Source organism: Nyctereutes procyonoides, unplaced genomic scaffold (assembly GCF_905146905.1).
Source record: "Nyctereutes procyonoides isolate TBG_1078 unplaced genomic scaffold, NYPRO_anot_genome, whole genome shotgun sequence".
NCBI lineage: Eukaryota > Metazoa > Chordata > Mammalia > Carnivora > Canidae > Nyctereutes > Nyctereutes procyonoides.
Window position 1 is genome coordinate 23,325,794 of NW_026575132.1, and position 24,207 is coordinate 23,350,000.

General features: G+C 48.9%; 1 protein-coding gene across 1 annotated transcript in view; it reads right to left on the minus strand.

The window, feature by feature from the left end:
* Positions 1-638: 638 nt before the first annotated feature.
* Positions 639-24,207, minus strand: part of MARCHF4 (membrane associated ring-CH-type finger 4) — a 110,319-nt gene continuing 86,750 nt past the window's right edge. Inside the window, exons 3-4 of the mRNA XM_055345496.1 lie at positions 21,192-21,384; positions 639-1,023 (exon numbers count right to left, since the gene is read on the minus strand). Of these exons, the coding sequence (XP_055201471.1) occupies positions 656-1,023; positions 21,192-21,384 (561 nt within the window). The 3' untranslated portion in view covers positions 639-655. The remainder of the gene's footprint in view (positions 1,024-21,191; positions 21,385-24,207) is intronic.

A 24,207-nucleotide genomic window follows, 5' to 3' on the forward strand; every position in this document is an offset into this window, starting at 1 on the left:
CTTCGCCCGCCCCCGAGCCCCCCACGTCTCCCTGGGGGGTGTTGGGTGCTGGGCTCCTCTGGGATGTTTGTCCCCCACGTCTCCCCAGGGGGTATTGGGTGCTGGGTCCTTCTGGGATGTTTGTCCCCCACGTCTCTCCGGGGGGTGCTGGGTGCTGGGCCCCTCTAGGATGTTTGTGCCCCCACATCTCCCCGGGGGGTGCTGGGTGCTGGGTCTTTCTGGGATGCTTGTGCTCCCACGTCTCCCCGGGGGGTGTTGGGTGCTGGGCCCCTCTGGATGTTTGTCCCCCACGTCTCCTGGGGGGTGTTGGGTGCTGGGCCCCTCTGGGATGTTTGGCCCCACCGATTCGTTAGGTTCCAGCTGCGCTGCGCTTCCTTGTCGAGTTTGCACCGGAGTTGGTCGCTCTCGTCGAGGATTGGGGTCACCGATGGGAATCCTGAAACCGCTCTGGACACCGGCCTCGCTGGCTCCAGCTCTGACCCTGCCTCCAGGCCCCCTCCAGGCCCCCTCCAGGCCCACCACCCCCCGCCTGCCCTCCACTCCGGGGCCCCCCGGGGGGCCGCTGGCCTCCCCACACCTGCGCCCCAGGCGGTGCCCCTTCCCGGCCCAGCCTCCCCCCCGTGCACGGTCACGGCCTCGCTGCCGGTGGCTCGTCTCACACCGTCGTGACCCTCATGACGAGCTCCCGGCTTCCGCCCTGGGGGCTCCGCTGTTCATGAGGCCGTAGGTGACTCAAGATGTGCAGGATGGTGTAAGCACAGTGGTGGTCGGACAGGGGGCCTGGGGGGTGGCTGGCCGCCCGGGCAGGGCCTTCCTCGGCGCTGGGGGTGCCCACGGCCTCCTCTCCTGACGCCGGGGCGTTGGCCTGGGTGGACGAGGACGTCCGGGGGTTTGTCCTGCCTCCCGACTTTTGATCCTCCAGGTCTTTCGTCTTGTCATAGTTCAGCACTTTCCACTGCTGGTTGACGGCCTGCCACCGCTTAAAGATGCGGTACACGGAGGGTCCCTCGTGCACGATGAGGCCTGGGCAGCAGGGAGACAGAAAAGCAGAGGCCCAGTGAGAGCAGGAAGCCACTGCGGGAAACCAGTCTCCCTGTCCCGACACGCTGAGGTCGCCGCTGGGGCACCGTGGACGTGTGGTGGTTGCTTTGCTCCTTGCAAGCCTCCCTTTGAGCCCCGAGCCCCAGGTTCCCAGCCCTGTATTCCTTGAGCGTCTGCCTTTGACTCAAGGCCTGATCCCAGGGCCCAGGATCGAGTCCCATGTTGGGCTCCCTGCATGGAGCCTGCTTCTCCCTCTGCGCATGTCTCTGTCTCTCTGTCTCTCATGAATAAATAAACAAAATCTTTAAAAAAAAAAAAAAAGAAGAAGTAGGAGGTGGAAGGCCTCCATACCTAGTCCACGAAATGGTTGAGTGCCTACCTCTCCTCCACCCCTCCCATTTCTTGACAAAACCCCAAATCCTCCTCCACTGAGGCATAATAGACTCTCTCTCTACCATGCAGCCAGGGCGCCTGGCCCTTAGCAGAGGGTGAATGAAGCGTGTGCTTTCAAGCCTCCATGAGCGATACCCGTGGGCACCCTATACTTGCCAAACAATGCCTGGAATTCGACTGGTTAACTCTTTGCTACCCTACAAATAGCCCAGTGCTACTGAAATACACCCCTGGGAGAGAGAACTTCGGCGGGGTTATACTCCCCAGAAGCAGGGTCGAGTCAGAAAGAAGCCAGACAACCAGGCAGATAAAGGTTAACTGTGCGTCTGCTGTGGATGCGCCTGGCGCCAGGGCACGTGCAGGGAGCAGGACGGCCTGAGTCCTGCCTGCCGACAGCTTAGGTTCTAGTGGAGAACTAGACATTGTTAAATATGTTAATAATATTGTTAAATATGTTAATTAACATAGTGTGTTATGTTAAAAACATAACAGAGCAAACGGACTTACTTTAAGTAAGTTTAATAGACGGCTGTTTCATTTCCCCTAAGGAATCCTTTAGAAGTTTATTTCGTATCTGATAGTTATTTTTATTCCCCGATGGTTACATCTTAAATAGTTATAATACCCAAACCAGGAGTTTGATATTAGCATAGTGTGGGTGTAATTTTATCATGTATAGATTTGTGTAATCACAACTATAGTCAAGATAACAGAACTATTTCATCACCACTAAGTTCTCCATTGTGCTGTCCTTTTAAAATTAACGCTTAGCCTTCGATGGACACTGACCCCCCCACCTCCCCTCCAATCCCTAAACCTTGGCAATCACTAATCTATTCTCCATCTCTATAATTTTATCATTTTTAATGGAATCATACAGGTTATGACTTTGGGGGATTTATCCCCCCTCCCCCGCCACCCCCATATAACTTCCTTGAGATGCATTCATGTTTTTGCATGTAGGAATTCCTTTTTATTACTGTGTCACAGTCCATGGCATTTATGTACCACAGTTTGTGTAGCTATTTACCCATTGTAGGGCATCGTAGGGCATAATAAATAACATAACTTAACACAGCAGACACATAACCAAACCCTTAAGACTATCTCAGGTGCTGACACATGCTACGAGGAAGAGAAAATAGGGTTGAATAGGCACAGGCGGCAGACACCGAGGGTGGCGGGAAAGGCCCTCTGGAGGAGGAGATATTTACAGTGATATACAGATGATGAGAAGGAGGGGACCCTGCAAAGATTTAGAGAGAGAGCATGTCAGTGATAGGAGCTGCAAGTGCGAAGGCCGGGGGCGGGGAATGCACACAGGTCAGAAAGCGTGTCAGTGCGGCCAGGGTGTAGTGATGAGTGGCAAGTACAAAGAGAGATGGGGTGGGGGGAGGCCAATATGATAAGGCCTTATAGGCCATGGCAAGGGATTTTTATTTTATCCTGAGTGTAATGGGAAGCCACTGAAGGGTTTTAGTTGGGTGGGGGGGGTGTTGTGATCTGCTTCACCCTTCAGAACGTTCCTTCTGGCTCCTGTGGAACACTAAACCGATGAGGGAAAAAAATAGGAGCAGGAGACTAAGCAGGAAGTGATGTAGTGATTCGAGCAGGAAGGCCTGGTGGCCTAGACTAGGGTTATAGCGGGTTCCATGAGAAATCGTGTGGTCGGGACATATGTAGAGGTAGCTCACAGGCTTGCTGACAGGTAAGGCATGAGTCAAGAGAAAAATCTGGACAACTCATGAGCTTTGGGTGCTGCTGTCATTTACTAATGGTATGGACTTGTGTGGCGATGGTCATGACTGCATTAGCTTCCTATTGCTGCTACAACAAATGACCACACACTTAGTGGCTTAAAACAACAACACACCTGAATTCTCTTACAGTTTTGGAGACAGGAGTCTAAATTGAAGGTGTCAGAGTGCTGGTTCTTTCTGGTGGCTTTGAGAGGAGAATCCATATCCTTGCCTTTAAGCTTCTAAGTCACCTGCGGTCCCTGTCTCTTCCCTACATCACTCCAACCTCTTGTTCCAATGTCGCATCCCCTACTCTTCTGTCAGTGTCTCTCTCTGCCTCTTTCTTATAAGAACGCTTGTGGTTGCATTGAGTCCACCCAAATAATCCAGGATTCTCTTCCTATTTCAACATTCTTAAATTAGTCACATCTGCAAGTCTCTTTTGCCACACAAGATAATCTTAAAAATCTCTAGGGATTAGGACCTAGATGTCTTTGGGGGCCATTATTCAGCCTACCACAGTGGTTAATAGTTATATTTTGGTTATGGTAATTTAAGGTATCTGATAGAGATCTCACTGGAAGGTCCAGTTAGGCAGCTGGACATATGAGTCTGAGGTTAAGGAGGAGTCTAGCCTGGAGGTAGGAGCCATCAGTGTAGAGGTAGAATCTGAAGCCTTAAGAATGTTCCAGGTCTCCTGGGAAGAGAAGGTAGACAGGAGAAGAAGGCCAATGACAGATTTCTGGGCCTTCTCATATATAGAGGTTTGGTGGAGGTAGAGCCAGAAAATGAGGCTCTGAAGGAGCAGTGAGTAGTATAGAAGCAAGACCAGCCACATGTGTAGACCCAGAAGTCTGGAGAAGAAAGTGTTTCAAGAAACAAAGTGTGCTAACCCTCAAAGGGCAGGTCAGGTGGAATGAGGAGTGGCCATTGGCTTAGTAGGCACAGGCGGAGGGAGGATGATGTGAAAATCAGCTAGTTCTCCTCCAAGAGCCTCTTTCTCCTCCATGATGTCATCAGCTAAGATGGAAGGGATATGGGAGGAGGTGTTAAAGATTTGTGAAGAGAAGAAAAAGTGGGAAGTGATTATCTTGGAAAGTGGGAGACTGAATTTACAAATCAGCGAAGAATTGTCTGACAGTGGGACTCTTGGGTGGCTCAGCAGTTGAACATCTGCCTTTGGCTCAGGGTGGGGTCCCTGAGTCCCGGGATTGAGTCCCACATCAGTTTCCCTGCATGGAACCTGCTTCTCCCTCTGCCTGGGTCTCTGGCTCTCTCTGTGTGTCTGTCATGAATAAATAAATAAAATCTTTTAAAAAATTGTCTGATAGTGTTGAGTGTCCATTTAAGATTTGTGGCCACACATTTGACATGAGTTGTGTGGTTTCTCTCCATACCTTCACCTGCTTGCCAGATGCACCTATGGAGTGAGAAAGTTGAGTTTAATCAGTATAGACTTATTCCAGGCAAGTGAGATGGGCAAGAGAGGGCATGAGAATTATGGATGCTTCCAAGGGAGTGGTTATCACACTGGCCCACGGAAACTCGGCTGGGGAGGAGGCAAGCGATACACAAAAGGGATAAGGAAAAATGGAAAGTGATAGGGTCAATGCCAGTGGGTCTCTTAGAAGTTACAGAATTGTTGGAGTCTGTGAACTACAAGGATGGAGCTGGGGGGTGATGCTCAGAGAGTAAGATGTTTAAATCCAGACTCTGGAAGTGGTGTGGTTCTTGGTGATGATGAGGTCTAGCGAACGTCCCCTTGAGAAGAGGCGGGGGTGGGTTAAGGAAAAGACCTGTGGAGTGATGAGGTGGTAGCCAAGGAGTTGGACAGATTATCTGCATCAACCATCCTCAATGCCATCAGACTCCTTGTATAATAAATATACTTTAATATCCCCTTTCATATCCTGAAGTGAAATTCCTAAGATAATATAAGCTACTGTGGTTTCTTTTTTAAAAAAACTAAATGAATATAATGCCCTAAACAGATAATGCAAAGCAAAACACAGGGGAAGTCATTGATGACCAGACAATATAAATTTCAATACAAATTCTGGGGCACAAGTACATTAGAAAACAAAACAAAACCCTCAAAGATTTCCAAAGTGCATAGAGGAGTGTAGGGGATGGTAACACTCCTACTGAGAGCCACTGATCATAGAGATGCTGAAGACAGGAATGTGGGAGCCAGTGCATGAACCAGATGCCCCCTGGAATGAGAGGAGTGAGTGGGCAGCCAGCAGCCAAGAGCATCAAGAAGGGGAAAGGGGGTGCGGTCACATATGATGGCATGCACTTCAAAGGGGCTGGGGCTTCTGAAGGATGAAGGAAGAGAGGCGGTTTGGAAGTGGTAATGGGGAGCAAGGAGGATGTAGACCTCAACTCCAGGCCTCGTAGAATCCAGGAGAAAGAGCAGCTGCCACTTGAGCCAGCAAGAAACAGTGTCCTCGGAAGACAGCGAAAGGAACACTCACAGAAGAAGTAGCTAGTGATGGACCATGAGGTCCAGACGAAGGGCTGGGAAGATGGGGCCAGTGAAGGGAAACGCGAAGTAGGAAAGTGGTGACTGTCCATGTCGTGAGGGTGGTCTGGGAGGCTGGGCCCTGTGATGGGGGGTGCGAAGACTGGCCATTCACCCTGCAGCAACTGCCAGTGGAGAGGGGTGGCTGCTGGCCTGGCCTCTGGGGGGTGGGGCGGGGGATGAGCTGACTCACAGGAGCAAACAGCGATGAGTCACTCCAGCCTCCTCAATGTCAAGCAAAAGACACGGGATGGAAACATCTCAAAGCTTCTCCAACCTTGAACACACTGTGACTGTAGGAGACAAGATAGCCACCCACTGCCACTCTTGCTCTAGTGTGACAACAGCTCCTGAGACGGCGCTCTGGCAACAAGTTCGCAAGGATTCGTTCGAGAGACAGTCTCCCTGTGGCCCATGTGTTCCTAATCTTTTGGGTCATGTGCCCCTTTGAGGACTTGATGAGGGCTAAGGACCATCTACCCAGAACAAAGACCACACGGATGAATTTAGAGGCTCATAAATCTCCAGGAGCCCACCCCTGGACCCCTTGTATGACTTGCCTCATCCTGGACAAGGAGACCTCCTCTCTCTGCCCCCTGTCTTGTCACCCTCCCCCAATCACTTCCGTCCACCTTGTGAATACGTGTCCTGGGCCCATTACTTCCACAAGCCTATTTGAACACCACACAGCTCTTTCCCTGGACTGTAAGCCCCTCGGGGACAGAGGCCCAGGTATGGTTGAGGGTTGGGCAGCCGACACAGTAGCAGGAATTTAACGAGGCCTTGGTGATGATGGAGGAGATCGGGGGGCCTCAGGGAGAGAGAAGTAGGATCTTTTGAAGCCCCAAACTAACTCTTTCCAATAAGAGCCACTACACTTGATTCTTAATTAGCTTCTTGATCAGGCAATTTTACCCTGATTGAAGAGGGTGGCTTAAATTTTTGGTCTGAACACCGCCTTCTAATTATCTGTCTAGTGTTCAGGAAGTAATTAAACCACTTTAATGGATAGATGGCTGAAGGGGGAAAGGTGCACCTGTGTTTGTAGATAATGCTTGTTTAGCAAAAATGGGAAAAGCACAAACTGCCTCATTCGCATCCACTCCCCTTAGCTGTCCCTCTGCTTCCCGCTCGACAAATGACTTATTGATTCCTCGGATGGCAGTATAAAAACAAAACAAAACAAAAAAACAAAAATGGAGGAAGATGCATGGGGCTCTTCCAAATGGGACAGGTGAAAATAGGCAAGTTGAAGAGATGGGAGAGAAGGAAGAGGGTTGGACACGGCAGGGGATGGAATGAGAGGCTGAAGTTAGGAGGGAAAAAAGCTCTTGGCAAAGGGAGGCAGAGAAGCAATAGAAGATGGGCCACTGGAACACATGGCAATATGGGAAACCCGGTACGTTTTGATTGAGTTCTTGTCTGGGGTTTCCTGTTTCATTTCACAGTGACCTCATAACCACTTACAAAGACCCCAACCCTGGGCTGTATTTGTGGGAAATCCAGTTCCAGAAGAATTGCCACCTTCAGCTCCCTGACGTCTCTCCAGCTCTGGGGGCAACTTTTCCCCACATCGCTGGAGGTTCTGTAAGGGTCAGAACACTTTGCTTGTCATCGTGTCTCTCCCCACTGGCCTCCAGTTGGAGTGGCCCTTTGGTCATCCCAGGAGGAGGGGGGAAGGTGGCCACTGGGAGTGGGTGGTCCTGCCTGCTTGGCTCCGCCTCCCCTAACTCACCACTGACCCAGCGCTGTCAGGGAGGCCTCAGTCCTTGGTTGGATTAGCATCCCAATCCTGCCCATCTCTTCAACTTGCCTATTTTCACCTGTCCCATTTTGGCCATTGGCTCTTGCTGTGTCCAAACCAATGAGATATGACTTAATTCTACGTAGGTCATATTTCCTGAGTACCTACTATGTGCTTCTCTGAGCACCTATGAGACCAAAAAAGCTGGTTCTTAAGAGGCCAAGGCTAACTGAGAAGTCTGCAGAGAGGCCTCTGGCTCCCTCAGGAATGCCCAAATCCTCCTTTCCACCCCTCATCACCTGCTGGCGTCCTGATTTAAGTGGCAAAAAAAGTTACAGACAACTCTACAGCAGTGCTTCTCAAACTTTAGCACACATCACAACCAGCCAAGCAGCTGGTTAATACAGATTCCCAGGCTCTACCTCCAAAGAGTCTGAATCAGTAGGTCTCAGATGAGGCCTATGGGTTTGCATTTCTAAGCTGCTCTGGGGTGATGCTGATGCTGCCTGTGTGGGGACCACACCTGAGTAGCACTGCCTAAAACATGGTCCTTATCCTGGCCTACTGCCTCATGGAAGGCTCTAAATTTTGGTCAAATAAAGAAAGGTACTTTTTTAAAGATGTATTTATTTATTTTTTAGAGAAGGAGAGAGAGATAGAACAAGCAGACTCCCCACTAAGCACAGACGGGGCTCCATCTCACCACCCTGAGCTCATGACCTGAGCTGAAACCAAGAGTCAGACACTCAACCGACTGAGCCCCCCAGGTGCCCCAAGAGCTATGAGGTAATTTTAAAAAATACTCTAGTTCCAGATGTGACAGGCGTGAATATGTAAGGCAACTAAATAAATGGATGCTTCTTCTGCTAGACCTAGAGGACTTTGGGTCCCACAGTTCAGAGGCACCTCACCAATGAGCACTCACTGATCATTCCGAGTGTCTGCCCCTTATAGGCCCGTGGAGTCAGGCAAGTCCCTTCCTCTTCCTGAGCCTCAGTATTTTCTTCAGGAAATTGGGACTCATACCTCCTTCCTTATAGGGTTGTTATGAGATTGAAGGAGGTAACGAGTCCTGCATGCTGCTCCCTGTGCTATGCCTGGAACACATTTTAACACTCAAAGCCACATGATATTGATTATTGTGGGGGCTAGGGTGGAAATTACAGGACAGAAAAAGCCCACGCACATCTTTTCCTCCTTCTTTAGGGCCAACCCCATTCCTAGCGCAAGCACCTGTTCTTCTGACTCCTCACTGTCCTTCCCAGTCCTCAATCTGAGTCATTGTTTATAGATGAATAAGATGTTGGGGCTGAAAGGAGCTCTAGGGGCCAGCTGATTCTGCAGATGTGGTGACAAGCCCCCACTCCCGCCTCCTCTCCCTTCACCAAGGGCCTTCAGCAAGTGCCTGTGGAGGGATGCTCCCGGCTTGCAGCATCCCCCGAGGTCAGACTTAACCCTGAAGCCCCACCACTGCCAAGCTCATCTTCCAGGTGCTAAGGCCCGGCCCTCTCAGAACCTGCACTAAAGAACTTAGCCGGCAAGTGTGGGAAAGAAATCAATCTACCCAGCTACTTTGAGGTGGGGGGGGGGGGTCGGTTAGAGGTGCTGTCGTGAGATGGCATTGGCAGTGCCACCCAGCTACCCAGTGTTCTCCACGGTTACAGCCTCCTGCCCCTTGCAAGTAGAGCCAGGCCACACTTCTGGGGGCCCCTGCTGAGGAGTGGTGAGATGTGGATCCATCACCTCCTTTGAGCAGGCTCACCTTGACTCAATTGCTTTGGGTCTTGGTTTGGGTTACTCTTTCAGCAATAAAGACCTAAGAGCCAGAGGACACAGAAAGCTTTCAATGTAGGTGAGGCAAGGCCACCTCCCCTTTGTGTTTCGGTCCCGTTGATGTCTGTCCCCTTGGAGGTGACTTCTATTAGAATTCCCTTCCCAGCAGGGTCCTTGCTGGACTGGTTGACCTTGGTCAAGCCCATCAGAGCCATCCCGGTCACTCTGCTCACTCAAGGCATCTCGGGGACCCATGAAAAGACCTGGGCTAGAAAATCATTAAGAGCATGAAGACTCCTTGGAATGAATGAGCTTAACTCAGTAGGACAGAGAAGTAGAGAAGAGAAGTATTCCTGGAGCCCCAAATATCCCTGCATTGGTATAAGTGAGGGGTCCGTTCCTGGATGTGTGCGGGTGAAGCTATGCCCCAAGATGCTGTGGATGTTTTCTGTACGGGTTCTCTACAAAGCTCAGAGCTCTCACCATCTGGACAAAGACAGAATTGCATTTCTCAGCCACTGTGGCTGATGGCGATGAAGGTCATGGTGATGATGGTCATGTTGATGGTAGCCAGGACCCGCTGAATGCTTACTATGTTTTGGTCACTCTAAAAGGCCTTTGCAAATGTAGTCTACATCTCACAGAAATCCCATGAGGTAGGTCGTATTATCGATCTCCACTCCACAGAAGAGAAAACTGAACTCAGAGAGACTTAGTGTTTTACCCAAAGACACACAACTTGCACATGTAGTGGGACATAAATTTAGGTTCATCTGAAACAGAACAGTGCCATGTGCCTGAGCTCTTTCCTCATTCGTGCTCCAGGTCTTGTGCTCCCCCAGAGAGAAAAGCTATGGAGGAGATAATTTTTTTATAGTCTGTATGTATGAGTATACAATTTCTTTTTTTTAAAAAAGGTAGTATTTATTTATTCATGAGAGACACACAGAGAGAAGTAGAGACACAAGCAAAGGAAGAAACAGGCTCACCTCAGGGAACCCGATGTGGGACTGGATCCCTGAACTCCAGGATCATGCCCTGAGCTGCAAGCAGAGCTTAACTACTGAGCCATCCAGGCATCCCTATAATTTCTATTTCAATTCGCAAATAAGATGTCTTTTGTGTTATGCATTTTAACATATGTGTTACAGTGTTACAACAGAGTGGCTAAGGATGTGGGCTTTGAAATCAGATGAAACTGGGTTCTAGCTGTGTGACTGGGTAATTTATCTCTTAGCCTCAATTTTTTTAAAAAAAAATCAGGAAAATAGGCATTTAATAGTTTCCACATCCTAAGGTTGTAGGAAGTAAATAAGATAATGCACATAAAGCACTTTTTACAGCGTTTGGTACGTAACAAATAATAAATTTTTGTTATTATTTTATTATCATTATTACGAAATAAGTTTCACATGACTTCATCTTAAAGGAGTTATGTTAAAATTACAAAGTAGCTTATTTAAGCAAATGTGCCAAAATTCTATATCTAAAAGAGTTTAAAATCCCAGGATTTTAAAAAACTACCTTTGGGGACGCCTGGGTGGCTCAGTTGGTTAAGCATCTGTGATTGGCTCAGGTCATGATCCCAGGGATCGAGCCTGGCATCGGGCTCCCTGCTCCTCAGGGACCCTGCTTCTCCCTCTCCTGTTCCCCCTGCTTGCGCTCTCTCCTCTCTCTGTGTCAAATAAATAAATAAATAATTTTTTTTTAAAGAGTGCCCTTGGGAACTAGGGTATTCTTTCTTAGAGTATTCTAGTGCAGAGCACTTGTGGAAATTTCTCAATGACATAGCCAGTGACAGATATGACTAACTGTCCACCAAAACCCCATTCTTCTCTTCCTTAGTACAGAGTTGCCAGAGAAGGAATGACGTTCCAGCTCTTTGCACCCACGGGGAGCCAGGTGACCAGCGCTGCATGTGAGATGAGTCGGGCCAAAGTTTAAGAACAGGTATTGAGGGGGAAAGTGTGTGTGTGTGTGTGTGTGTGTGTGTGTGTGTGTGTGTGCGTGCGCTTTGTCCATGCTTGCTTTTATTTTCTATTGGCTGGAGATAAAAGATTCAAAAGCCCAGGGAACTGTGGCCACAAAATGGGAGCCTAGATCCCTGAATCTCTGCATGGAGGAGAACCACCCAATGACCAGCAGCCTCTGTGTCATTAAATCATGAGATATTATATATATATATATATATATATATATATATATATATATATATATATAGATCTGCTAAAGTTACCCTAACTAAATACCTGCAGTGCTAGGGTAGAGGCCACAAGACAAAAGCAGCTTTGGGTTCAATGAAATGTCTCATGTCATCACCAAAATATATTACTTGGCTCAAGTATCCACCTTATTTACCAGATTGGGGCTTTTTCTAGCCCTAGACCCACTGTCAACAGACAGACATGCCACTCCTGAAGACCGTGATTAGCCACTACTAGTGTTCCAAAGACCGTGCTGTAGGCACTAAAGACAGTTCCCAAGAGGTGTTCCTAAACTATTTTGAGCCCTGTCACACACCGGAGTAAGTGAATTGCCTCCCAAAGGGTCTCCACTGAGGGGGACAGTGCTCACTTGGTGTGTCCGCTTCCAAATCAGTCATCTGCACTTAACGAGAACCTAGCAGCTCAGCGGTGGACAGAGGTGGCCTTGCATAGGAAGCCCCTGTTGGGGGAGGCAGGGAGTAGGTGGAGCATGCATTAACAGTTAATCTGGCAAGTTGGATAATCCATATGCACTTAATGGAACACAGCCTGAGCATCACCTTGTCCATCTACGTGGCAGACCCTCATCAGTTGTTCCGTCTAGCCAAACCTTCTTGAGAATCCCCCGCATGGCCACAGTGACCAACCCCTGAGAATTATGACATCTTCTCACAATAGGAATGACTTCAAAATCCTAGAATGTCAGACCTAGAAGTACCTTGCAAGTTATCAGGTTCAACTGTCTCACTTTATAGATGACTTAACCGAACTATAAAAAGAAGTATCTTGCCCAAGGTCAGAGAAGAAGTGGCTAATCCAGTCTTCAGACCTACATTTTCTACTCCCTAGTCTCTTCTACGGTACCAGGCTCCTCCTCCATATTTTCAGTTTATCAGTCAGGGAATTAAAAGATTTGACAGATGAGGTCATTTCTAGCCCAAGGGGAGGAAGAAAGGAAGGATCTTTCTTTCATGGCATCTTTGTGCCATCTAAGTGTTTTTTAGTTAACGTGAATTAAAATGAAGTTTGAAAAATGATGTTTTTGGAGTCCTGCTGCTCCTACCCCCCCCCCTTTGCCCACTTACTATAAATTAGAATTTAAATTCTTTTATCTCTGAGGGCAGGCACCAGGTATCTCTAAATTATAGGAAAGATCCTCAATGAACAGCACACAGAGGAAGCTTTCACACAAGATTTTCTATAACTCTGTGAATTACCATACTCCACTGTTTTAGAGATTTGGAACAATCTCGGAAACGCTCTCCTTCCTTTCCCTGACCACATCCCACTCGTAAGTAAAAAACCAAACATGATAAGGATGAGGTCCTCATTTTTGCAGATTTGACTTTTTGGTGGCCAGTCTCTCTGGTCTGCGGAGTGGAAAAAAAAATGTTTTTGGTGCCAAAGACCTTAATTAATTTGCTCTTGTTAAATCCTAATAACTTGACCCACTGGAGCAGAGACTGTCCCATTTGTTTGCTGGGAAGCTCTGTCAGCTTCTGAGCTGGGGCAGACAGCGTCATTAGAGATGACGGAAGAGGAGGCAGGTGGCGTGAGGACATTCTATGTAATCAAATCTTCTCATGGAGGGGACACGGGTGAGGGAACTAAAAGCCTTCAAGAAGAGGCACTGCTCCATATAAGGGCAGAGTCTCAGTTATGTGAGAACATGGGGTCAGGCTCTCTAGGCCGTGACTGGCTTCTGGTTTTAACAGTGTCAGCAAACCTTTATTGGGGAATAAGGGGAATCTTCCCCGATCAAGTGCCTCCCAGCCTGGTCCCTGGTAATTATGAATGGCCCGCTCCTTTACACATGCCACCTCATTCAAGCCTCTCAACAGCACTCTGGAGATGGTATTATTATCCCATTTCCCGGATGAGAAAAGGGAAGCAGAGAGCGGCTGTGCAAATCACTCGAGGTCCCAACGTTAGTAAGAAACTGAGCAATATGTGGTCCAGACCCTTACGTAGCACACTCCTGCCACTCCATAAATCCACAAAATCCCGAATCCTGGATTTTGTGACTCATTCCCTCCTGTTTTTCTCATTCTCTGTCTTCATCCATCTTTTAAATGTATGTTTCCCAGGTTTCCATCCTTAGCCACCTACTCTTTGAATGCTCCTCCTAAGTTCCCTTGTCAAAACCCACGGCTTTACCCACCTCTTGTTGTTGGCCTCCAAACCTGTGTTCAAGTTTCATTATCCAGCTGCCTACAGAAACCTTTCCTTACCTCCCCTCCTTCTCATTAGTCACCGATCCTCATCAGAACTGGTCCAATGCCCTCAAAATCTTCCTGTATGAACGGGAGGCCATAAAAGGCCCTTTCCTTCTTTCTACCCCCACAAAGAGATTCTTTCCTGGCAGTGTCTTCTCCTCTTTGCAGCCCGTAATGTACTCCTTGTCTCTTGCTTCTCTTCTACTGCAAACTCTTTGTGTGGGAACTCTTACCTCACTGCCCGGATTTTCGGCTTGGGATGGTCCTTTTGTTTGGTGCTTTTGCCAAAGACTTACCATTGGTTCCCCTTTGCTTCTCCTATGGCGAACCCTAGTCTCATGCTCGGCTCTGGTATCCCCACTCAAGCCAGACCCTGGTGTTCCTACTTGCTTCAAAGAAGTTCATCCAGTCCTATCCCATGCACATCCTAAGCGCTTCTCAAGGTCATCCGATATACTTCTTCCCACTGCACTGTTTTGCATTTCTTTCCCTTTGGTTCAGACTATTGTGAGCATTTTCCAACTGCCCCACATCCCCCGCCTCTAGTCTTTCCAGCTCTGGTCCATCCTCCCCACAGGTGCCAGAGTTATATTTTTATTTTATTATTTTCTTAAAGATTTAAATTTATTTATTCACAAGAGACACAGACAGAGAGACGCAGAGACACAGGCAAGAGGGAGGAGAAGCAGGCTCCATGCGGGGAGCCCGATGTCAGACTCAATCCCAGGACTCCAGGATCATGCCTTGAGCTGAAGGCAAATGCTCAACCACTGGGCCACCCAGGTGTCCCCAGAGTTACCTGTTTAAAGCACACATACAGGGATCCCTGGGTGGCTCAGCGGTTGAGTGTCTGCCTTCGGCCCAGGGCATCATCCCGGGGTCCTGGGATCAAGTCCTACATCAGGCTCCCTGTGTGGGGCCTGCTTCTCCCTCTACCTGTGTCTCTGCCTCTCTTTCTGTGTCTCTCATAACTAAATAAATAAAATCTTTAAAAAAATAAAGCACGCATACATCTGACCACACTTCTTTCCGAAATAAAATCTTATCAATGCCTCCCCATCACCAACAGGACAAAGTCTGAGCTGCCCAGCACATGATTCATGATGCTGTGGGATTTGGCTCCTGCCAACTGCCACTTCCCTGTGGCCCATCACCCACCTTCCCTCTGGCTCTTGACACTGAGCCACACAAACCCGCTCCAAGTTTCCCAAGTGTACCTGGTTCTCTCAAATTTCTGTGCCTCTACATATGCTAGTCTCTCTGCCTGAAATGTTCTTTTCCTTTTTTTTCTGGACAAACTTTGACCTATCTTTTGAAAATAGCTGAAGGATAGAGCTCCTTCCTTCAAAAAGCCCTCCTGGAATCCTCCAAGAGGGAGTTGACTGCTCTCTGTTCTGTTCCACCTTTCTCTGAATCTTATACTGGCCCCCACTGTGCTGTGATTTATTTGTAGTCTGGGAGCTCCTTGAGGGCAAGGACTTCGTTTCATTCATTACTTTATTAAAGTTCTCTAGTTTCAAGAACAAAACCAGACAGCCAGGAAATGCTACTGAAGGAATGGATAAGACCATCCTGAGCCCCTTCCCCCCCAGTCTTTTCCTGTGCTCACTCATCTCTGTGTCCAGCTCTTATCACTGAGATAAATGATTAATTTGTCTGCCTCCTAGGTAAAATATAAGATCCTTAAGAGCAAGTGACTCTTATTGGGAGTGCCCTTTCAGCAAACATTTTTTAGTGACTGAATGAATTCCCTGAGTTCATGTTAACCTGGAGATGTAGCGTCCCCTACCCTAAGTTCCTTCCACCAGAGTGTCTCACAGGGAGACAAACCACCCAAGTTTGCACCCCAATTTCTTGAGCCTCCCTCCTAGCTGGTGTCAGAATAGCACTGATCAAAAGGGTGGGGTACAACCATGGCTAACCTCCAAGACCCTGAATACAGGACAGGAGCAGCTAAGGCTTGCTAAATTTCTTATTGCTCAGCCATTACCCTATGGGTCAAGGTATTAGGGGACCAATTTCCCTTCAACCAGCCTCCCCATCCAGGCTCTGCTTTTGCAATTTCACAGAGCAACCAGAGATAAAATAAGCAGTAGAAAGCGCCCTGGAATTGAAGTCCAAAGTTTTTGCTCTAATTCTCGGCTCTGCCATTTGCTTAGCTACATGACCTGGAGCACAGTTACTTTAGGTCTTTCCTCACCTGTTAAATATGGATCATAATACTTACCCTGCTCATCTTTTAGGATTATTGCACCCTTTCTTCTCTGCCTTTGCAGGAGTTTGGTGGTTTGTTCTGCCCACAGCAACCTAGTTTTGGTTTTCACAGTGGCACGGATTGACCTAGGAAGTTAGGACTCTACCCAAGAGATGTTTAATCTATAGGGGCAGCTGGTATCCCAAAATGAACAACCTTCTGATGTAGCAAAGTCTAGAGCCGTTGTCCACAACCCTAGACTCATGCTGCATCCAACAGAGAACCCAGACCCTCCTGGGACCCACTTCAGGCAAAATTCTTTGGTGAGAACCAAAGGCCTTTTCCTGGACGTCAGCCAGGCATACATAGCCGTGGATGGAGCTGATGTGGCTGCATGGGCAGCAAGGTGACCATGTCCCAGACTCTGTATTGTCTTGGCTTCATGAAAGAGAATATCTGCTGGGCTGATGCTGGCACCCAGTGGAGTGTCCCTTTGTATCCTTCTCACTGTCATGAGTTTTCCCTTAGAACACTATTCTGATAAAAGCTAAGTCTAGTTTTAAGGATTATTTAAAGCTTTATTTATTTATTTATTTATTCATTCATTCATTTTTTCATTCATTCATTCATGAGAGACACACACACACCCAGAGAGAGAGAGAGGCAGAGACACAGGCAGAGGGAGAAGTAAGCTCCCTGCAGGGAGCCCAATGCGGGACTTGATCCCAGGACCCCAGGATGACAACCTGGGCCAAAGGCAGACACTCAACCACTGAGCCACTTAGGTGCCCTTTGAAGATATATATTTCACATTTACTCAGAGTCTTTACTATCTGAGGCTATTTAATAGTCTTAGGGAGTAGACAGATTGTTCTTGGTGTCTGAAAAACAGAGTAAGTCCAGAGATTCATTTTAACAGATGGTCTTATTCCTTTCTTCTTCAGCCTTTTGAGCTAACACAGGGCTAGACTCATTTTCCTTCTTCTGGTGACAAATTTCTGCCCAGGTACTGAATTGTTCCAACCATCCAAGGAGCTTGGGACTATGGATATGGATTTCTTTCATTTAACATTTTTTTTTCAATCAACATTTCTTAAGAATACTCACCTCTCCCATTATCAGCTCTACCTACTTTCTACCTTCCCCTGCCCACTCTTTCACATCATGTTCTTCCACTCTCTTAGCACTTCTGGAAGGGAAACTTCCCTTTTCCTATAGGAATAAGCTAACTGACTGAGTTTTAAAACTGATGACCACCTCAACAGCAATATAGGTGCCACCCTGTGACTCTCTTGTCTATGTTATTCATTTTCATGCAGGAAGAAGATCACATATGTTTCCTTCTGGCCCACCCAGCGAGGTCTCTTTCCCTGTTCCAGCTCCTCTGCCTCTCATTGGTTTAGTGAAACAGAGTTGTGTGGCCAGAAATTGAGATTCATGGACAGGAGGTAGTAGGATAGAGGTGATGGTACACTTACACGACTTACTTGCTCCTTCTCTCAAAACAAACTAGACCCTGGGCTGGCATTCCGACTTGTTTCCCTGGAATTCTGACAAAGGTGGAGTGTCAGCTGTGTTACAACATCCCCTCGGTTGGAGGTAACCCTGATTGGTGGGTGCTTTACTGTGAATGCCTGATGGGAGGCAGTAGCTTTGAGCTTCCCTGAGTACAGTGACACTTCTAACTGTGCATGACTTCTGTGGGGAAACTATGTCAAGGCGGATCCTGTACCCAAAATTATGGGTCTCATCTCCTTCTTTCTGAGCTATCGTCTGGGGGCTGAGGGACTATCCCTGAACTAGGATATGGAGTGCAGCAAGCACTCACCTGGACCTGCCTTGTGGAGGCCGTGTGTGGTTCCTGTTCTAAATTCCTCAAAGTGAATCTAGTGACAAGTGTACTCTCTGGTAGTTCTGTGACTCTAAATGTCCAGTTGAGCCTAAAAGTAAACACACTGCGGGTAGACATTCCAGGCTTCACCTTATTGTCCCTACCAGAGAGCCCCTCAAAGGCTGATACTTTATAACCTGCAGTCTGCAGTCCTGGGTATCTTCCCCTCAACTGTCCAGAACACTGCAGAAGAGAAGTGACTAATACCTGAACTTCACCCTTAAAGCCACCATCATCACTACTGATTATTATCACCAATATCAAAATCACCATCAATGCAACCAACCATCACACGAACTTTTTTATGCATTTCAACTATTGTCCATCATCTTCCATTCTCTTCTTTAGATCACATATTACTCTTTTTTTTTTTTTAATTTTGTCTCCCAGAATTTTCTCCCATGGACAACCTCTCCTAGGAAACACTGGACCGAGAGTGCTGCTCTGTTGCCTGAGGCAGCCTAAGACAAATCTTTCAGTATCAGTTTCACCATCTGAAAAATGGGAAGAAAATCATTGCCCCTGAGAAATGCTCAGACACTGAATTAGCTCCAGTTATAATCAATAAAATGATAGAGCAGTCTAAATTCTTTAAGGGTGAGCTAGTCTAAATATAAATATATCTGAGTACTTTTGGACAGCACCAAAAGCACTTATGGTCCCTGTACATTCCCCTCCTGTCCAGTGGCAGTCTCCAGGCCGTCACTGGCTTGTTGAGCAGATTGGATAGATCATGGTGTGGCTTTGCATCCTGGGAAATTATGTTTTCCTAAAAACTTGGAAGGAAAGAAAGCAATTCGGAAACTCTTAATATTTGGTTCACTGTGCTGCTTCCCAGAAATTGGGTGACTGAGTGCCATATATATTTGAAGAGTAAGCAGAGAAAGAATTCAAGAGATAGAAGTGGGTTGGAGGGAGGCAGATGGAGAGGAGCCAAGAAAGAGACAGATAGGATGGGATGGTTCTGTGGAGCCCGACTCCGAGGGAGACTCAATAAGCAGGAAAGACCAAGGCACCAGGAAGGCCCAAGCAGGGGTGCTGGGTGGCTCAGAGCCACAGGGAGCAGGCCTACTTAAGGGCTTTTCCTCCAAGTGGGCCCAGGAGCACTCAAAGTTGCAGGTGGCATCTGCAGATATCCCATAAGTGACACTGAAGACGCCTGTTGTCTGATGCAAGAGGACATTGGAAAGAGCACTGGGCTGCCATCAGGAAACCTTGCTTCTAATCCCAGCTAAGCAATCTTGAGCAGATCACTTACTCCCCTTCTCGGGGCACCAATTCTCTCAACTTTCAGAACAGGAGTTGTAGGTTGATCAACAGGTTGATCACATGGTCTCTTCTATGTTCACCTCCCTCAGTCTTCAAATCTATGGGGCCCTGAATGGTAGGTGGTATTTATGCTCCTCTTTCCCTCCCATGCTCCATCCAGGGGAGGAGGATTATGCTTTCCTGGCCCACCCCCACGTTGATGTTGGGCTCATTGATGACTTGCATTGGCCCACGGGCTGGGGGCAGAAGGGACAGTGTGTCAGTACTGAGCAGAAGCTTCCAGAGGCTCTGCAAGTTTCCCCCAGTCCTCTTGTGCTCCTGTAACTGGCTAGAAGAGTATACCCCAACAGCCCCTGCCCCTTTAGCCTGGGCCCCAGCACAAGGAGATACTCAGAGCAGGCTGGAACCCAACGCACACTCAGAAGCTAAGCCCAGCCAAGCCCCGCTGAGCCACAGCTGTCATGCAGACCCATCAGTTGGAAATAAATGCTTGTTGTTGTGAGGCGCTGCAGTTCTGGAGGTGCCTGTTACCGCAGCCAAAGCTGACTAATACACCACGTGATGGGAAAGCAAGTTTCACAGAAGCACACATCAGAGACCAAGCCAAAGCCTGCCTGAAGGAGAATGAAGGGCAGCTGGAGAGGTTCCTACAGGCCGTCCGCTGCTGCCCCCCTCCATGCCAGAGCCACACACCTCCATATGGAGACACACCTGGGTCCTGGCAGCAACAACCCCGGCCTCAGTGGGGTAGGAAGGAATACTGGTGGAGGGAGAACTAAATTAGAATGCTCAAAGTCAAATTCCTCCCCATTCACAGTTCTCCAAACCTGGGCAGTCTTGTCTAGGTACCACAAAAGGCTGCCTTTAAAAAGGCTCTGAAAAAAAAATAAATAAATAAATAAAAAGGCTCTGGAACTCCGGGTTGATGTGTCGGTGTAGCTACAGGGAGAGGCCGCAAGAGGCTTACACAAGTATCCAAGTGCCAGCATCTCTGCTCTCTGGCTGCTGTGATCAGCATGCAAGTCCCCAGGCCTCTCTGACTCCTAATATTAAAGAATCCCAAGGAAATTCATGTAGCATCCTCCCAGCCAAACTCTAGCTAAGAGATGTTTTCCTGCCAAAAGGAGCAGTGCACATAGTCGATATGACATACAAATGAAAGCCCAAAGAAGACAACTGTGGCGCTTCGGTGTGGTCAGCCTCATGGCCCAGGGGATAACCCGAGAGTTCCAGGTGAGGATGTCTGACCAGTGCTTAGCCAGGCTTCATGTCACTGCGAGAAAACCACGACCTCGGTCCCCCCAGTGACAACTCCAGACTTGAAAACCATAAGCATTGGTTGGGAAAAAAACAAACAAACAAACACAGACACACACACAAAAAAAAACAAAAACAAAAAACAAGAAGACCCGGCCCTTCACCAATCGACCTAACATAAAAGAAGAGGAAAGATCACAGATTTGGGAATGGTGTAAGGGAACAGGCAGGAATTAAAGGGGCGGGTTTCCAATTTTTTTTTCTCTAAGACACCAAAGACTTTAAACCAAAATCTTACCTAGAGCAGAAACATAGGTAAATGGGTAAAAGTACAGAAAGTCAAGGTGAAGCAAGGGCGAGGATTCGGAGCCTGTCTGTGCTGCATCCCATGGCCCGCTCCCAAAATCGGTTCCCAAAGCTGCGTATGGAACTCTAGGACTACACACAGTTGGCAAACCACTAGACTAGGGAGGTCTGGGGCATTGTAATAGGCTCGTGGAAGCCGAAAAGGGTGGGGGTGCGGGGGGGGCAGCTGTTGTCATGGCTGTTTCCGGGCGTTCTGCCGGGAAGACAATGGAGCCAGAGGCGTAGCCACCCCTTGTCATGGCTTGGCAACCATGGAGTACACAGCAGAGGAGCGGGCCTCCACCTCCCGCTCGAGGCAGATGGTCTGACCTTCCTCAAGTCTTCTGGGAGGCAAGCCTCCTCAGCCTCATCCTCAACTGGGCAAGACTAGATTTGCTTGGGAAAGATGGAGGTCTTCCTTCCTTGGCCTGTCTCCTCCCCCACTCCACTCTCCCCTCGTGTCTAAGGCGCTGGCTCCTCTCGAGCCTACAAGTCTCAAGCCTGGTACTCTGACCTTCCAGAAGGAGGGACCCTGTGAGGTTTGTCTAACTCGCCAGCTCGTGGCTCCCCACTTCCCACAGAAACAAGCCCCCAGACCCACCTATGCACACCACATCCATGAATCCATACATCCCATAGCAGATCTGGAAGAGGAGGTCTTGGCGCTGCCATTTTGCTGAGGGGCTGAAGGTTGACCAGATAAGCCAAGAGATACTGGCGATGAGGAAGAGGGAACCCAAGATGGCAGCTGCAATCTGAACCTTCTCAATGACTGTCAGAGAGATGGCCTGCCACTGCAAAGAAGAGAAGGACAGGTTAGCGGTGGCTCGGATGCCCTTACCCCATTTCCATCCCATCCCCATTCCTCTTCCTTCGGCTGCCCCGACCTCTGACCTCTGGCTCGGGATTTAATACAAGGCTTTTTAACTTGCACTACAGTGGCTATCTTCACAAGTTTCCCAGTTTTATTTTGTACTTTTAATGTGGAGGAAACCTGTATCACACCAAATGGTCAGAAACTATTGTAGGGAGAAGGTTCTGGGCAGCCATGGTTGGGAAGGAAGGCCTTTATCATTCATCACGATACAGCCAGAGAAATGAAAAGGGGAAAGTGAAAGTGCAGAGCCAGTGTGGGGCCCAGAATATTCTTTTCGGAGCAACACTGTTTATCTTCACACTAATAGGGCGCAGGCCTTTCTTTTGCTTATTTTCTACAACACCTGGCACGTCACTTAATATAAATGCTAGAGATTATGAATTCAACAGACAAGGAGAGGACACGGGATGTGGGGGAGAGACAAGAAACACAGTATAATTTACTGACTATATACGGACACTGAGATTTCATTTTTTTTTTTTTAACAGAAAAAGCATCATGCTCACAGCAGTATCAATGGATGGATTGAAGGCTGGGGTGTGGGCAGGTTTCAGTTCTGCAATTCTATGATTCTCAGAAGCACAGGCCTAAATGAGCCAGGAGTTAGATTTTTAGTTTGGGATTTATTTATGTTCTCACTCAACAAATATGTCCTCTGCTAGTAAACAAAAAACAGAAGATTTCTGTCCTCACGGAATTTATAATCTACGGAACACAGGTGATCAAATAATTATTTACAACTGCAGTTCATCAGGTGTTAGTGAGGGAGGTACATGGAACTATGAGAGCCTTTGATGGGAGGATTCAACTTGTCAGAAGAAGCAATGCTTGAGCTGAGTAGGAGTTTAGGCAAAGAGAGGAGGGAACAGTGCTCTAGGCATAGGAGAAAGCATGTGCAAAGGTCCTGTGGCAGAAGAAGAGGGTAGGGAGTATAAAAACTTGGGAGAAGACCAGAATGGGTGGAGCAAAGAGAGCACATGGGAGCGTGGGTGAGGCAGCTGGGAAAATAAGAAGAACATGTGCAAACTTGAAGAATTTTGGTTGTGTCATAAGAGTAACCGTGATGCTCTGGAATAGTTTGTAGCAGGGAAGTGACAGGATCTGATCTGGGAAGGTGGAGGGCAGGACATTCTTGTGATTCTAAGGACTCCATGTAAAACCCTGCAGAGGAAAGCCCCGGCAGGTGTTTCAGCCTGAACTCCCCGGGAAAAGCAGACAACTTTCCATCTGCCAACAGCGAGTCCTTATTCTGCACGAAACGGCATGGAGGGGAGCAGTGATTCCGGCTCCCGGAGGACTGGCCAGAGACTCCAAAGGAACTGGCACCGTCTCACTTGCTGGTCCAGATGTGGAACACAAGCTTTTACCTTTCACTGTACACAGAGTGTCCCACTGCAGGCAATTGGCACTGCCTCCCCCAGCACACAAGGGAATTTTCTAGAAGGTGGCCTGGCCCGACAGACTCCCACCCAATGCTGTACCACACGTGCTTTCTCCAGAGCCTGCCCCTCAGTCTGCAAAGAGGGTTCCTGGCTGAGCTTCTTGATTTTTGGTTTTTAAAGATTTTATTTATTTATTCTTGAGAGAGACAGAGACACAGGCAGAGGGAGAAGCAGGCTCCCTGCGGGGAGCCCGACGTGGGACTCGATCCCGGCACCTGAGCCAAAGGCAGAAGCTCCACCGCTGAGCCACCTAGACGCCCCTGCGCTTTTTGTTTTCATCCCTGGGTCATCAGTAACCTTCCCTTTCTCCTGCTCCAGGCTTCAAAACCCCCAAATCTGAAGGCCCAGGAAGGCCCGCGTCCGCAATCCTTAAAGCCACCCTAGTCCCGAGGCCCCCAAGGCAGCTGCAGGACGAGAGCGGGCCGGACTACAGTGTGAAGCATGATGCAGTGAAGCAGGCTGGGCTGCTGTAGGCGACTCCCCTCCTGCCTGTCCCCCCCGAGCCTCCGGGAAAGGTGCGGGGGACAGAGCTGCGGAGAACCAGGGAGCCCTCAAATCTCAAAGGGGGCCAGGAGGAGAAGCGTTCACCTCCAGCCAGGCTTCATTCCACACGAGGTCCTGGCTGCAGCACAGTGAGGACCCCGGCCCGCACCCCATGTCCTGGCCTCCTGCACTGCGGCACCAGCCCTGGGTGTTTCCTCTGATGTCGGGAAGGGCCCCTGAGCCAGGATGGCACCAGCATCCTGACCGGGCGGTGCTGCTCCTGCTGGTGCAGTATCACCTGGGAGACGTCTGTGGGCCACGAGGACTGTCACTGCTGTCTCTCCTAAACTGGAAGCGGCTGGTCCTTCCCCCTCCCTAGAGGACCACGACGGTGGGATGAAAGAACTCTGCAGGGGACCAGCTGCCCTCACGTCCACTCTTCAGGGTGTCTGAGCAACAGATGGGGTGTCCCAGTGGTGCCCGTGCCCGTAGGTGGGAGCACCCAGGCCCGGTGTGCCAGGCCACCCGCCAGGGTGCCTGTGGGCAGCCTGTGCCCCCCGTTTCGTCTGTAGCCTGGGCATCAGGACCGTGCCCGCCGCATGGGGCTGCCTTCAGGGTTCAGTGACATGCAGAGCGACGGTCCCCTAGGAAACACCTAGGACTGCGGCTCGGCGGTGGCAGAGGAGGTGAGGAGTGGCCACGGCTGCCACCCCGACATCCCTTCCTGGACGGCTCTTCTAGCAATGGACTGGCCCGCTCGCTGTGTGTGCGGCTTGGCCCTGGGGTGGGGGGACCCCAGGCCTGGGCCGCACCTC